Raw genomic sequence first — 13,763 nt, forward strand, 5'->3', positions numbered from 1 at the left:
CCATCTTACACTTAAGGCATTGAAAGCAGAACACCTGAGTCTCCCCCAGCCCCAGACCTCCTCTCCCCCAAGCTTCCCCGTACCCCTCGATGGCACACCCCTCCTTCCAGCATCTCAGGCTAAAAGCCTGTAAGCTTCCCCGTACCCCTCGATGGCGCACCCCTCCTTCCAGCATCTCAGGCTAAAAGCCTGTAAGCTTCCCCGTACCCCTCGATGGCACACCCCCCCTTCCAGCATCTCAGGCTAAAAGCCTGTAAGCTTCCCCGTACCCCTTGAGGGCACACCCCTCCTTCCAGCATCTCAGGCTAAAAGCCTGTAAGCTTCCCCCTACCCCTCGATGGTGCACCCCTCCTTCCAGCATCTCAGGCTAAAAGCCTTGGAGTCATCTGTGACTCCTCTTCTCTCGCATCCCGCATCCTACACACAACGTGTCACGAAATCCTGCGGGCTCTACCTTCACAAGACATCTGAATCCATAATTTCTTTTCCTTTTTGGCCGTGCCACACAACTTGTGGGATCTCAGTTGCCCCACCAGGGACTGAACCTGGACCATGACCGTGAGAGCCTGAAATCCTAGCCACTAGGCCACCAGGCGTTCCCTGTTTTCAGACCACCGCTCTCATCCACGCCATTACCCCTCAGGTGGACTGTGGCCACAACCTCCTAACGCACCTCTCCACCTCTGCTCCTCCTTAAGTAGATTCTCAGCATGGAGACCACAGGAGCCTCGCAGAATGTTGGTCAGGCCACACCACCCCAATGGCCAAAGTCACTGCAGTGTCCTGGGGGACCCCACGGTCTGTCCCAACCTCCAGCTCTCTCAGCCCGATGCTGTCCCACGGGTTCTCTCCACTTCAGCCTCACTGGTTCCCCTGCTGTTCCCCACGTGGGTCAGGCTCTCTCCAGTCTTGGACTCGGGGACTTTGGCTTGTCTACTGGGCTATTCTTCTCCTGGACAGCTGCTTAGCTGATTCCCTCACCTCTCTCAAGTCTACTCAAAACCATCCATCCTAATACCCTCTTTAAAACATGCTGCCTCCTACCCTGGTTCCTCTCTCCCAGTCCTTATTACTTTATTGGCCCATTTATTATTTATTATTGGCCCATTAGCATAAATAATCATTGGTTAATGCTCGTCTCCCCCATTAGAATGTAAGCTCCATGAGGGCGGCAATACTTTCCCCCCAGTCTAGTCACTCATTAGGTATCCTAAGCACCTAGTGTAACTCTGGCAAATGGCTGGTGCTCAATAAATATCTGTTGAATAAATAATGGATAAATAGAAGTATGTTTTTATTTCTCCCCCCCAAAAAAGCACTCGGAAGGCATGTCTTATGAACCCTTGATATCTAAAACTGTCTTTCTTTTGCCAGAAAAATGCGAGCTATCTTGGCTGAATATAGAATTCTAGCATCTAAACATTTTCTTTAAAAATCTGTAGATGGCAGCCTGGTGCTTTGTGATGAACTAGAGGGGTGGGATGGTGGTGCGGTGGGAGGGGGGCTGCAGAGGGAGGGGCTATATAAAAATATATAGTTTTATATATATATGTATATATATGTATACTATATACTATATATATGTATATAGTATATGTATACTATACTATACTATAGTATACTATACTATACATATACTATACTATATGTATACTATATAAAACTATATATATACACATAAAACTATACATACATATACACAAAACTATATACATATATAGTTTATATATATATAGCTATAACTGGTTTGAGTTGTTGTATGACAGAAACCAACACATTGTAAAGCAATTACCCTTCAATTAAGAAACTAAAAAATCTGTAGATGGGGAGTTCTCTGGTGGTCCAGTGGTTAGGATCTGGTGCTTTCATGGCCATGACCTGGGTTCAATCCCTGGTTGGAGAACTTGGATCCCACAAGCCACATGGCATGGTCAAAAAAAGTCTGTAGATGACATTTAATTGTCCTATGATAATACTGCAGAGAACTCAGAGTCTAGCCTGATTTTTACTCCTTTAGGAATAACCTGTTTTCTACTTGGATGCTTAGCTAGGTTTTTCTGTGCCTTTTTAGAATGTTTTTGCTAGACTGTATATAGGTATGTGTCTCCCATCATTGATTTGTAGAGAACATCCATTCAAGTCCTATACTTTGAGACTTTTCAGCGCAGTTACGTTTTCTTCTATTATGTCTTTGATGATTATTTCTGATCCATTTGTTGTAGGTTCTTCAAAAACATCACTTATCTGTGAGTTGGCTCTCTGCCCTTTATGACTATCACTTTGTCTTTTAGTTAAGATCTTGACTTTTTTTTCTTTTGCAATTAAGATCTTTTAACATTAATGCTTTGTAGTGAACATCATGGTTGACTTTCTAACACTCCAGACAATTAGATTAATTCAATCATGATCATTCTATTCTCGTTACCATTTATGGTTTGGGGAAGGGCAGGTTTAAGCCAACTGGGGTCAATAAAACACAGAGAAGGACTTCCTCAGAGTTTCTAGAGAAAAGTGGCTAGATCTGAACAGTAAGCTGGTTGGAACAGTTGCTGGATGTCATTTAGGGACCAAGAAAAGGACCATTTTGAGGGCAAGGCTGACTTACTGAGCTTGGAAGGCATATGGTTCTTTGATGATGTCATTGAGACTCAGAAATAACCAGTCGTGAAGCCTGTGCTTCTTGTTATGAGAGATTCAAGGGGGACTGGAACCAAGTCAGGCAGAGGCTGCCTGGCAGAGGCTGTGACTTTGAGAAGGAGCTGTTTGGGGATACTGGAGCCATGGAGATGAATGTGTTGCTATAGAAGCTACTCAGGATGGAGGAAGAGTATGAGAAACACCTTGGCTTTTTTCCTCCCTCCACCTCCAATTTCCCATGGTGTCTCCCCTGGCTGAACCCAGCCAGAAGCCAGCTATAAGGGACTGTGTGTTAGCGCGAAGGTACTAACCACAATGCCCACAACCTGTCAGGATGCAGAGTAGAACAGAGAGACAGCAGGGACTGGATCTGGGTCACACAGACAAACAGCACAGCACCCTCACTTGCATCCTTGATTTGATTCTCTTTATGAATCAGTTCTGCCTTCTACTTCCTTTAGTGTAATCTCAGCTTTCTTTATTTTTAAAGAAAGCTGAGTGCTGGAGAATTGATGCTTTTGAACTGTGGTGTTGGAGAAGACTCTTGAGAGTCCCTTGGACTGCAAGGAGATCAAACCAGTCAATCTAAAAGAAATCAGTCCTGAATATTCATTGGAAGGACTGATGCTGAAGCTGAAACTCCAATACTTTGGCCACCTGATGTGAAGAACTGACTCACTGGAAAAGACCCTGATGCTGGGAAAGATTGAAGGCGGGAGGAGAAGGGGACGACAGAGGATGAGATGAGTTGGATGGCATCACCAACTCAATGGACATGAGTTTGAGCAAGCTCCAGGAGTTGGTGATGGACAGGGAGGCCTGGCGTGCTGCAGTCCATGGGGTCGCAAAGAGTCAGACATGACTGAGCGACTGAACTGAACTGAATGTAATCTAATCTGCCATTGCATTCTTGCTTTCTTGGTATAAATTTATCTCCTTCATCTTCCTTTTCATGCCATCCTGTTGACTTCTCATCTTAACTTGTTTGGTTTTATGGATTTAAAGGTTGTATCATCTTGCATTCCATACAGGACGGCACACAGGCATACAGTTTCTCAGATTTTCCTCTGGATCTTTTGAGGAGAGGTACAGATTTCCTCTCTATTCTCATGATGCTATCTCATTTTTTTCCTGCTCCCCCATGAATCCATTTATTTTTCTCTGTATTCATTTCTGATTAAGGTGAGATCCAGACACGCAGTCTGTGGACACGCAGGGGAAGTCCATGGTCCTTTTCTCTGTGGAGGGTCCTAGTCTGTACACTCTCCTGGCCACCTGTGCTCAACCAGGAGGCCTCTTCCTCCCACCCTCCCCCCAGCAGAGTCAGCAGGTTGCTATGCAAGCTGGGTTCCCCAGTTTCCACCTCTGCACTTTTCACTGCATCTCCCACAATGCACTGCACCACCACCAGCATCCACTGCTGCTTGGCGGACTTGAACACTTGCCTGTAATGTCCACCTGATTGCCTGAAAACGTAGGGCCATGCAGCAGAGGTGCGTTGGCCCTTCCTGACTCAGACATGAGGTCTTACTATTGGTGCATGGATTTGCTTTCTCCCCCTCTTCCCCTTCCTTCCATCCTTCCCTCCTCTGTGTATCTCTTCACAGATACTTTAACATGAAGACAGGAGCAGCTGCTCTTTGAAACTGATAATCACATCACCATTATCGTCTCCAGTCCCCTCCCTACCCCAAATTTGTTTTTTCCCTAATCCATGATGGTCACAAGGCCAGGCTTAAGTGGGCTTTAGAGAAGGAGAGGGACAGAGAGTGAACACAGGAGGCTGGGCTGCAAAGGAGAGCCAGGCAGGCGTGCAGTCTCCCAGCCTTGCACCGCATGGTGGGCTCTGGACGTGCTGGTATTTCCGGCTTACATGAGCCACCAACAACATGCATTTCCCCGGAGCACAACAGCCCCTGGACCCCACCGGCCCCTTTTCCGCGTTGGGAGGAAATGCCCCGTTAAAGACAGCGGTTCACACTGGACCTCTGCACACCTAGCCTGTTTGTCTTTTGAGGTATTCTAGGCAGGGACAGGCGAGCCTGGGGGACTGTCGTCTATGGGGTCACACAGGGTCAGACACGACCGAAGCGACTTAGCAGCTTAGCAGCAGGCAGTTCCTGCATCTTCAGACCTTCCTCAGGCCAACCTGGAGCCTCCAGCTACACCCCCATCAGCCCTCTCACGTCTCAGCAAAACAGTCAATGGCTCCCAGTGACTGCATGCAGCCTGGACCTCCCCACCCCCCTCCTCTGAAGAGCCACCCTCCTCCAGACCCCTCCTCCCGGGGTCACGGACTGTGACAGTCTTATTGCCTGTCTCTGGGAATTCATTTCCTGTCTCTCTGTTCCACCTCTCTGGGGCTCCAGGCCCTCCCCACCCCCTGACCAGCCCCCACCCCCCACTCCCGCGCCCCCTCATGTTTGCCAGGCAGCTGGCCACCTTCATTATTTCTACGCCAACATGGTTTAAAAATCTCCGCCGCCTCCTTGCTGTCTGCTGAGACGCGGCCGCCGCATCACTCTGACAACGCTGATGTCATTAGGGTCCGCGCACGCTCTCTCCGGCTAATGAGGCGGCAGAAAGAAAATTAAGGGGGGAAAAAATCACACGGGCACATTGCTCTCTGTGTGGATGGAGAAATAAAACAAGAGCCAGGGAAACGGAGGCGCGCTGTTGCTGAGAGCTCACCCCTCCTGACACAGTGGGGGGACCGCGTGAATACACACTGCTGGGTGAAGGCAGGTAGAGGAGCCCTGGGTTTTGACTACTGCTGCCCCCAGATTCCCCTCACAGAAAACCCTGGGAAACTGGAGTGTGAAGTCCCCTTGCCGAATTCCGTAATTAGGTAAAAAAGAAAACACAAAAACTTCAGGTCCATATTGGCAGCGTGGTCAAGGACCAGAAGGAGAGGCAAGACGTGAGATTTGCAGATGTTTCTAGAACCCTAGTCATTCTCGCCCTTCACCTCCATTACCCCTTGTTCCAGCTACCTCCATCCCTCACCTGGTGTGCAAGAGTCTGTGGTTTCCGGCAGCCCTCTACGCCAGCATCTTCTCTACCCCTGAGCAGAGAAGTCACCCCCCACCCCCACCGACCCCTGGTTCTCATTGGATTATGTCACTTCCCTGGTGGCTCAGCTGGTAAAGAATCTGCCTGCAATGCAGGAGACCCGGTTTGATCCCTGGGTTGGGAGGATCCACTGGAGAAGGGGATGGCGACTCACTCCAGTATTCTTGCCTGGAAAATTCCACGAACAGAGGAACCTGACTGGTTAGTCCATAGGATTGCCAAGAGTCAGACACGACTAAGTGACAAACACTTTCACTTTCTTGATGGCTTAAGATGATGTAATAGACTGCCACTGTTCTTAAGACGAAGGCTCCAACTCTGAAGAGGAGCTCTGCCTAGTGTCCCAGCTCAGCTGGTTCCTCTCCAGTTACTGCGTTACCCTCCCAGCCCCACATACGTTGCTGTGTTCCTCCTGCCCCAGGACGTCTGTACCCACTGTTCCTCCTGTCTGGAATGATTTCCCCTCCCCTCTCCACATAGCTGTGTCTTCAGCCTTCAGATCTGGGATTGCACTATAAGAGCTCGAAGGAGCCTTGGACCTCCGCCCAGCCAGGTTTGGCCCCCACGCACCCCCTCCTCCCCACATTTGGCACTTTCAAGGTTTTCAGGGCCTTCACACCACAGCAACTTCATAGTGGCGTATGTGGTTGTCTGAGTTAAGGTCATCTCACCCAGATGACTGGCAGCTCTATGTGTCAATGAAACACTAACTCCAGCCTGGAGCACAGCTGCTCCTAGAAACGTTTGTTGAACAAGGCTTTAAGGATGCCTGTGCGGGAAGCTTTCATCACTGGTGTTTAGGCATGTCTCCAACTCGTGGGCAGGTCTGTGTGTGTGCTCAGTCACTTTAGTTGTGTCCGACTCTTTGCAACCCTATGGACTGTAGTTCGCCAGGCTCCTCTGTCCATGGGCTTCCCCAGGCAGGGATACTGAAGCAGGTTGCCATTTCCTCCTCCAGGGGATCTTCCGAACCCCAGTCTCCTGCACTGGCAGGCAGATTCTTTACTGTGAAGCAACTGGGAAGCCTCATGTGCTGTGCTTAGTCGCTCAGTCATGTCCAGCTCTTTGTGACCCCATGGACTATAGCCTGCCAGGCTCCTCTGTCCTTGGGATTCTCCAGGCAAGAATACTGGAGTGGGTTGCCATGCCCTCCTCCAGGGGATCTTCCCACCCAGGGATGGAACCCAGGTCTCCCGCATTGCAGGTGGATTCTTTACCATCTGAGCCACCAGGGAAGCCCATGAATACTGGAGTGGGTAGCCTATCCCTTCTCCAGGGGATCTTCCCGACCCAGGAATCGAAACTGGGTCTCCTGCATTGCAGGCGCATTCTTTACCAGCTGAGCTACCAGGGAAGCCTGGGAGGCCCTCCAAGCGGGAATTATTTATGACTGCCCAAGTGAGGGGCAGAAGGCTAGCAGAAGGTGAGCAAAGTCCTTATTCTAGACCAAGCATCCAACCTGCAAATTCAACTAGTCGGAACCAGTCCAGACCCACCCTCACGTGCGTTTCTCCGCCCTCCTGCCGGCCGCTCTCCTCCAGGCGGGCGGGAACCCTTCCGTCCCAACTTCCAGGATTCAAACCTGGCTGCAGCCTAACACCGCGCCTGCACCTGCCCTTGCGCCCCGACCTGACTCTGGTGTTAACTAGCGGTCAGCCAGGCAGAAAGGCCTGGCATTGTCAACACGCCAGCGTCCCCAGCCGTGACACCGCTTTGATGTCGGCGGCCGCGCACTGCGCGCGGCTCCGACGGCTGCTCTGAGTCCGCCCGCCGCGGTGCTGGCGCCTTTGTCTGGGCGTGGGGGGGAACTGTGATTTATGTCATGAGCTCGCTGTGAAACCTTTTGCCTCAGTAATTCTGAGCTCCGTGGGTGTCTCTTTACATCTATTTACAGCGCGGCGGCTGCCCACGGCCGGCGTGCTCTGTGACATTCCCCGGTGCTTCTGTGTACGCCTCGCCATGGCGCTGAGTCCTGCCTGCCGAGCGTCTTTGTGGCTCGTTTCAGCGTGTTTGCTGCGCGCTCCACGGGGCTGCTGAGCGAGTCGGGTCTGCCCTTTGATGTCCCGCGGGGTGATTAGACCCCTTCCCCGGTGGAGCACGCGCAGGGGGCCTGGGTGGAGGAAGATGCTCCTGCCAGATTTCCAGAGCGTTCGCTTTAGTTGTAGGGGGTGGGGGTTGAGGGGCGGCGAGGCCAGAGTCTCACATTGGCTCGGAGGATGCCCAGGGCGGTGGTGAATGCGCTCTTGTCCACAACCTGTTCCTAGCGCTGGTGCCAGGGGGCGGGGTTGTGGACCCCCTTAGCACCCATGCAAGGATGCCCTCTGGAGGTGTGGGGATCTTCAGAATAAAGAGGTGGGATGCCCATTTCCAAAGATTCAGTGCAGCCCCCGGGGCGGTGAAGTTGCTGGAATACTCTTCTCTCATTCAACCAACTCTGAGGGAAGGTCTGCAGGTCGCCAGCACGGTGCCCTGTTTAGGGCAGGCCATACTGCTATCCTGTGAAAGCTGTCTGGAGATTACGATTTCTCAGAGAAACTCAGATTCCTTCCACAGTGGTGTGGCCTTGCTGGGAGATGCATCATCATTTCCAGGAGCCAAGCGCCTCTCCTGGCCCCTGGCTCTGCACTGCAACTAGCCGGTCCCAGACGCAAACCTCACCCAGCCTGCACCCCACTGACCCGGCTCCATTCCTGAGTGGCTGACAAAGGATTCCCCGAGGGGATCCCAGGACACAGCCCCTGGAGGCCCGGAGGGGAGGCACTGGGTCTTGCCCTGCATCTCTGGATCAAACCGGGGCAATTCCTCCAGCCCTGGAAACAGAGTTCACGGGGTTCCAAGTCCTGTCCCCAGAATGTTGCCTGGGGTGCTACACCTTAGACAAGGAAACCTGGATGGATATTATTCAAATCGAAGGACCTCCAGGCCAACAAAGGTTATGATTAGTCACCACCAACATATATTGACTTTTTCCTCTTTAAAAGAATTTGCCCAGGTGGTTTTCACTGTGGCTCATCATGGGAAGTCTTCTTTCTTTCTTGTTTTGTTTCTTATTTATTCTTTTAAAAAGATAATTGTATGCATTTTTGACTGTGCTGGGTCTTCACGCAGCATGGGCTTTTCTCTAGTTGTGGTCAGCGGGAGTCACTCTCTAGTTGCATTGCGTGGGGTTCTCATTGCAGTGGCCTCTCTTGTGGAGCACAGGACCTGGGGCACACAGGCTTCAGCAGCTGCAGCACGTGGGCTGAGTTGCTCCTCGGCACGTGGGATCTTCCTGGATCAGGGATTGAACCTGTGTCTTCTGTATTGGCAGGCGGATTCTTTACCACCGAGCTACCAGGGAAGCCCTCTTATTCATTCTTTATGCAGTTTCACAACAAAAGGGCTGAAAGATGCATCTTGGTTCATGGTGTGAACTGGAGGGGTGGGAGATTTTCATTTGTTTCTGTTTTACCAGCTGATGGACTAAGCCTGCTAATATTGGGAAATGTCAAAATGTAACTTATGAATATATTATAAAAGTCTGTAAAATAAATGTTATAGACTATAAAAATGCTGGCATTTCTTCCCTTTTAAGAACCCAGGAAATTGAAATCACTAGTAGAGCATTAGTAGAGTGTCTCAAGAGAATTACTTGAAGACAGTGCAAGAGCTGGCATAAGAAACTGTCATACTGTTTCTCAAATAAGGGAATGCCCAGGGACTTGTCTGGGTGGATTTTCCATGTCTCACCTATGTTTTGAGAGACAAGAACTGTGTTCTGTATGCAGCCACAATGCAAAGTTGGCATCTGAGAACTGTGTGAATCTCACTATTTCAGATCATCTAGCATACTATACTTTTTGGATAACAGTTTTTAAGCTATTTGGGTAAGACCTATCAGGTCAAAATATGTCTCTTGCATATGATTTGCAAGACTGGGATAAATTTTAAATTAAGCATAGCCAATTTTACATCTAATGGAATAAAAAGAAAGAAAAGAAAGTGAAGTCGCTTAGTCATGTCTGACTCTTTGCGACCCCTGTGGACTGTAGCCTACCAGGCTCCTCCATCCATGGGATTCTCCAGGCAGGAATACTGGAGTGGGTTGCCATTTCCTTCTCCAGGGGATCTTCCCGACCCAGGGATCAAACCCGGGTCTCCCACATTGCAGGCAGATGCTTTACCCTCTAAGCCACCAGGGAAGCCCATCTAATAGAATGGCCTCCCTTCAATGAAGTCTTTGGGGAGGACAACCTCCTAACCAGGATTTTGAGAACTTTTCTTTTGGAAAACATTTTGTCTCTGATGATAAATCTTTTTTTTTCTTCAAAATTTATTTTAGATTTTATTTTTTATTTTTTCTGTGCCTGTCAGCATGCAGGATCTTAGTTCTCCCACCAGAGATCAAACCCCTGATCCCTGCAGTGCAGGCATGGAGTTTTAACGACAGGACTATCAGGGAAGTCCATCTGATAAGACATCTTTATTTTTCATCTGTCTCATTTCAGTGTAGATCTGACATGTGGAAAGGCAAGGAGCTGCTCAGAGTCAAGTCTGCAAAGTAGAGTTGAGATCCCTGCACAACCTTGACCCTGCACAGGACACTTCACTTGCCAGACACCTAGCTGGGGAATGTTAGGAGTCTGAAGTGTTTCACAGGAGTGTGGTGAGGTAATCCCATTAATTAGGTGGATGACCACATAGGGTATTTAATTTCAAGTCAGATACCAGATATGAGAAGGGGCTGATTTCACTGTTCATCAATTACACCCAAAGATATCTTGGCCAAAATATTTTGAGCCGTCAAAGCATCATAGAACTAAGTCCCTGGCACTCCCAGGGGACACTTTGGCAAGGTCACACTCGAGTATGCTTGTTGACACCCCAACCTTTTGATCTCCTAGGAACTCTAGAAAAGGCTTCCCAGCCCTGCTCCTCAATGTGTGGTCCCAAGGCTTCACTGAGAACTTGCTAGAAACCCAGACTCCGCCACCCGTCTCCTGCGGATTCAGAATCTGCACCTGGACCCGTGTCCCGGGGGTTCCCCGGCCCCGGAAAGTCTGAGAAGCGCGGCATGGCATCGGGCTGCAGGCCGAGTCGCCGCGGCCTGTCCCGGGGGCCTTCTTACCTTGGGGAAGGCGTCGGGCCACACGGTGGGGGAGCCGTGGTTGAGCAGCTCCCGCACCGTGAGCTGCGGCTCGGCCTCGGGCGCGCAGGCGGCTGTCTGCAGCACGCGGGCCAGCGGCGACGCGCCCCCGTAGTCCAGCGCGTGCGCGTCGGCGCCGTGCCGCAGCAGCAGGCGCGCCAGGTTGGGGCGCGCGTGGCCGCAGGCCTTGTGCAGCGGGCTGCGCTCGTCCTCGTCGCGCGCGTCTGCCGCCGCGCCGCGCCTTAGAAGCAGCGCGCACAGGCGCAGGCAGCGCGCGTGCTCGTCGGGCCGCAGGGCCGCGCCACACGCCGCGCTCAGGGCCGTCTCACCGCGGCCGTTCCTCGCGTCCACGTGTGCCCCGTAGTTCAGGTAGAGGCTCGCGTGCTCGTCCAGGCAGCGCTGCGCCGCCACGTGCAGGGGCGTGTCCCGGCCGGCGCCGCCCTCCAGTCGCACTGAGGCACCCTGCTCCAGCAGCGCCTGCGCGCACCTGCAGGAGGTCAAGGTCGGTCACTGGGATGGGGCGGTGAGCCGGCATCCGCGCCCTGCCTGCCCCAGCCCCACACGCCCCGCCTACCGCTTCGGGGCTTTGGACCCATTGCCCTTCTCCCCTGGGGAGTTGGTCCTCAAATGGCAAGGGCAGGAATCCGGATCTCCACTGTGCCCAGGCTATACAGGAGTTCACACTGGGCCTCAAAAGAAATGCAATGACGGCAAAGCTGGGGATGGGGGTGGTGGAGGCTACAAGGCTCACCAGTTACTAAATGGTGGAAACAGCTAGGAAATTTTTCCTCCACATGCAGCGTTAAAACTTTGCAATTTGTGACTACTGAGAGAGGTGGGTTCGATCTGTGTCAATAAGATACCCCGGAGAAGGGCATGGTAACATACTTCAGCATTTTTGCCTGGAGAATTCCCATGGACAGAGGAGACTGGAGAGCTAGTCTATGGGGTCGCAAAGAGTCGGACATGACTGCCCGGCTAAGCACAGCACACACCTTCCAAAGTAGCACCGTATGTGTGCGTGTTAAGTCGCTTTAGTCATGGCCCACTCTCTGCGACCTCATGGACTGTAGCCTGCCAGCCTCCTCTGTCCATGGGATTCTCCAGGTAACAATACTGGAGTGGGCTGTCATTCACTGCTCCAGGGGATCTTCCCAACCTAGGGATCCAACCCAGGTCTCCTGCATTGCAGGCAGATTCTTTTACCGTCTGAGTCGCCAGGGAAAAGGTAATATGGTTCAAATGCTGGAAAGACAAATTACCTGGGCTGTTTGTGACAGGTGGCAGTTGAGGGCCTGGAAGTCACTGTTTTAAGGAGGGCCCCTTAAACTGTTGGGCTCTTTATCAGCCGACATATACCTCTGCTTTTGGTGATGGTGTGAGGCAAGGCTTGCCCTACTCCCAGGAAGGACATCTATCGGTCCCTCAGGACACGGCGGTGGACTGGCACTGGGGTGTCCTCAGACAGGACTGGAAGCGTGGGCAAAACATGCAACTGTGCCTAACTGTAGGACCATCATTGTTTCAACTGAAGTCTCCCTGAACGGAATGTGGATTTTGGAGGTAGCTAAGTCCCACTGTGCTGTCTGGGGCTTCCTCGGCTCCCAGGGGAGGCCAGTCTCCCCCTGAGGTGGGTGTCTCCCGGGGCTTCCTCGGCTCCCAGGGGAGGCCAGTCTCCCCCTGAGGTGGGTGTCTCCTGCCGCCTCCAGGTCCCTCAGGCTGGTGCCAAGACTGTGCTCTCCCAGGAGGGCAGTGTCCTTAGAGCTGCTTACACACCTGGGAGGACTTGAAGCATCTCCACCTAAGGCCAGGGGGCTGCTGCTGACAGGCCCGCTGGACTGAGGCCCTGGACACTGGTGGGGAACTAACCAAATCTGGCCCAGCCTGAGAGCAGGACGGTCTCACAGGCCCTCCCGAGCCCCTCCTCCATCTGCTGGCCCTTGGCGTTCATGGGCAGTGACAGGACAGCAGCCCCACGTCAGCCCCTAGTCCTGGGCTGGCTCCTGGGGTGTTTCTGCCCTCGTGTTTGCTTCACCTTTGGAGTCTGATGGGCCCACATGCTGACTGCAGAGGGTGAGACCCTGGTCCTTGTAGCCCACCCTCCTGTTGGCGCCCTCCTCATCTCTGCTCTGTTGAGACTTGGCCCATTGGCTCCTGGCCCTCTCAGCCCTTCCTGGCTTCATTCCTTCCCTGGGCAGCTCTCTTTCTCTCTTCTCGGCATCCTCGGTTCCTTTGGGTGGAGGGGACGTGGCCATCCCCTGCATCAGCTGGCCACAATTCACCACCCACCCTCTCTTCCCCACTTGGCCCCTGGAGGAAACCCCCATCATGGAGATTGGCCTCTGCGCTTCACTGGTCCTCAGTGCCCTTTGGTCCACAATTCCTGGGACTGAAGGCCGGCTCCTCATTCCTTGCCCGTTTGTGATTGTTCCACATGTTGATCACCATCCCCAAGAAACCCTATTTCTTTATTAAAAAAAGATGATTTAAGTTGCGCCAGGTCTTAGCTGTGACACAAGGGATCTTCAGTCTTCACCGTGGCATGCAGGATCGTTAGTTGTGGGCATGTGAACTCTTAGTTGCAGCATATGGAATCTAGTTGCCTGACTAGGGATCGAACCGGGGCCCCTGCATGGGGAGCATGAAGTCCTAGTCACTGCACCCTCAGGGAAGTCCCAAGAGGTCTTGTTTCTACTCCCGGCCTTCTCAGCAGTCTACATCTACTTACTCAGTGAGTGCAATTCTCCCAGCATCAGCCGACCTTCCTGCTGTGTGCCGCTGAGGCGGCCTTGACACCTGGCAGAGTCTTTCTCCGTGACCGTCCTCCACTACTTCCATGTGTCTAAGGAAGGGACTCCCTCTCCATCCTGTGGCCCGGTGTAACCCTTTCCTGCTTCCTTCGGGGTCTTGCTCTGTACGTTACTCACCC

The 13,763-nt window shown here is 52.1% G+C and overlaps 1 protein-coding gene across 1 annotated transcript in view; it reads right to left on the bottom strand.

Moving 5' to 3' along the window:
- Window positions 1-13,763, bottom strand: part of ASB18 (ankyrin repeat and SOCS box containing 18) — a 99,288-nt gene that overhangs the window by 13,461 nt on the left and 72,064 nt on the right. Inside the window, exon 6 of the mRNA XM_020905505.2 lies at window positions 10,817-11,321. Within this exon, the coding sequence (XP_020761164.2) occupies window positions 10,817-11,321 (505 nt within the window). The remainder of the gene's footprint in view (window positions 1-10,816; window positions 11,322-13,763) is intronic.

This window comes from Odocoileus virginianus, unplaced genomic scaffold (assembly GCF_023699985.2).
Source record: "Odocoileus virginianus isolate 20LAN1187 ecotype Illinois unplaced genomic scaffold, Ovbor_1.2 Unplaced_Contig_4, whole genome shotgun sequence".
NCBI classification, from domain to species: Eukaryota; Metazoa; Chordata; class Mammalia; order Artiodactyla; family Cervidae; genus Odocoileus; species Odocoileus virginianus.